This window comes from Camelina sativa, chromosome 20 (genome assembly GCF_000633955.1).
Source record: "Camelina sativa cultivar DH55 chromosome 20, Cs, whole genome shotgun sequence".
Taxonomy (NCBI): domain Eukaryota; kingdom Viridiplantae; phylum Streptophyta; class Magnoliopsida; order Brassicales; family Brassicaceae; genus Camelina; species Camelina sativa.
In genome coordinates, this window is record NC_025704.1 from 8,868,577 (window position 1) to 8,870,942 (window position 2,366).

General features: G+C 40.7%; 1 protein-coding gene across 3 annotated transcripts in view; it reads left to right on the forward strand.

The window, feature by feature from the left end:
- Window positions 247–2,366, forward strand: part of LOC104770113 (cardiomyopathy-associated protein 5-like) — a 12,718-nt gene continuing 10,598 nt past the window's right edge. For 2 of the 3 annotated variants that reach the window (XM_010494464.2, XM_010494467.2), the window contains exons 1-2: window positions 247–373; window positions 762–2,354. In XM_010494464.2, coding sequence (XP_010492766.1) covers window positions 790–2,354 — 1,565 coding nt within the window. In that variant the 5' untranslated portion in view covers window positions 247–373; window positions 762–789. The other variant, XM_010494465.2, reaches the window with a different exon arrangement.

The following is a 2,366-nucleotide window of genomic DNA, read 5'->3' on the forward strand; positions in this document are numbered from 1 at the left end:
TTTTTTTTTTTTTTTTTTTTTTAGTTTAAGCACAATATAAAATATGTGTATGTGCTTTTAAGTGTATGTTAGAAATTGCAAATTAGAATTGGAATTTAAGTTTATAAGTATAAATTGCAAATTAGAATTGGAAATTTTTTAAAAAAAAAATATTAAGTGTGCCGAAAGTAGCCAGCCAACTCTCGTAAAATTGACAGATACAAAAAAGAGCCCACCACACCAAAGTCATTTGTTTTGCTGTAAAGAAAGAAGCTTAACAACAACAATAACACATTAGCCCACTCTTCTGCTTCTTCTTCTTCGCTCGCCATCTTTTTTTTGTATAGTCAACCATTTTCTTCTCTCTCTCTCTCCAATTCCAAACCTCCGTAAGGTAACCTCTCCTCCGCTTTTCCATGGCTTCCCCACGTCCTCTCTCTCATTTCGTCTTACGAAAGTGTTTATTTAAAAAAAAAAAAAAAAATCTTACTTTTTGATTTTATTTTGTCCGTGATCTGTTTTGCTCGTACCACCCCGGTGAGTGACTTCATCACCGTATACAGATTCTGTGTATATTGGTGTTTTACAATTTCTGGATCTGATCCTCGATCTCTTTTGTCTATGATTCGCTTTCTGAGCTCTTGTGCGTTAGATCCGATTTTAAATGTTATGATTTGATCTGAAAATTTTGTATTATGATTTGAGTTGGATTCATCATCTTGTTTGTTTATCTCTCAATCTTCAAATTACGATTCAATCATCTGATTTAATTCTTTTTACAGAAACGACCTGGAAAAATAAAATAAAGAGATGATCAGTGATCGGTCGGAGTTCCGAGTTCAGATTCGGAGATTAATTGTGGTTATGATCAGAACGATCTACAGATGGATTTGCAATCATCCCTTTCTTCTGGGCTTCGTTGGTTTTTTGTATTTCCTGCATAGATATTGTCCGCTTCTGTTTTCTCCGTTGGTGACTGCATCTCCTGTTTTGGTGTGTACTTTTGTTTTGCTTGGCACGATTTTGAGTTTTGGAGAGCCAAACATTCCTGAGATCGAAAAAGAAGAACCTGAAACTACTACTCTCCACGAGGCTGCTGCTCTTTTTAGAACAGAGGTATCGAGAGATGCTGGTAATGCTAATGCTACTGTTTTTGAGAGAGGTGATAAGAGTTTTACGGTTGAGAGTTTTGTGAGCAAGGAGGAAGACGTAGTAGTTGAGGATGGGAATGATGATGATACGGATAGAGTTGGGGAAAGCTTACTCAGTGAGGTTGAGGACGATGTTCGACCGTTTGATTACAGGCCTTTGGTTGATGAGACTCTTGATGAGGTTAAACGGGATACTCAGGTCAGGTTTGAGGAAAAAGCATTTATTTTGGAGTTGGACAAGAGGGGTGAAAGAGTTGAGGATAGACTGATTGACAATGATGGGATGCTTGGTTCGGTTGCAGAACGATCAATCGGTGGATCTTTAGATGATATGGTTGATGATTCGAAGGAAGATCAGTTGGATGTATCTCCAGTTTCACCTTGGAGACCAATGAGACATGAGGAGGATGAGGATGATGATGCGGACCGTGATGACTCGCTGGATTCTGAGTCTGATGGTGCTGAAAGCTCTTCACCTGATGCTTCTATGACTGACATCATCCCGATGCTTGACGAGCTTCACCCGCTTTTACACTCAGATGCCCCAGGTCGTGGTATCGCAGATGGTGAAGGATCAGATGCATCTTCAGAGGGGCCACACAGGAGTAGTAGTGATGAAGGGATGGAGTCTGATGTTGACAGTGAAAGTCAAGGAGAAGAAGGCGACAACGAGAATGATGAGGAGGACGAGGATGATGAAGAAGAAGAAGAAGAAGAGGAAGAAGAGGTAGAGAAAAAGAAGGAAGATAAGGACGATGAAAGTAAATCAGCAATCAAATGGACAGAGGCTGACCAAAAAAATGTTATGGATCTAGGAAGTCTTGAACTTGAAAGAAACCAACGGTTGGAGAATCTTATTGCCAGGAGAAGGGCTCGCCACAACATGAGACTGATGGCAGAGAGAAATCTTATTGATTTTGACAGTGCTGATATTCCCTTTAATATGCCGCCCATCTCAACTGCAAGGCAGAATCCGTTTGATGCTCCGTATGATTCCTATGACGATATGGGATTACCACCTATCCCTGGATCTGCCCCGTCCATCATGTTTGCGAGGAGAAACCCATTTGATCTTCCATATGAGCCAAATGAAGAAAAGCCAGACCTCAAGGGTGACGGTTTCCAGGAAGAGTTTTCTTCTCAACAACCAAAGGATGCAGTGTTCAGAAGACATGAAAGTTTCAGTGTGGGCCCATCGATGCTTGGAGGTCCCAGGCATGATAGGCTACGACCCTT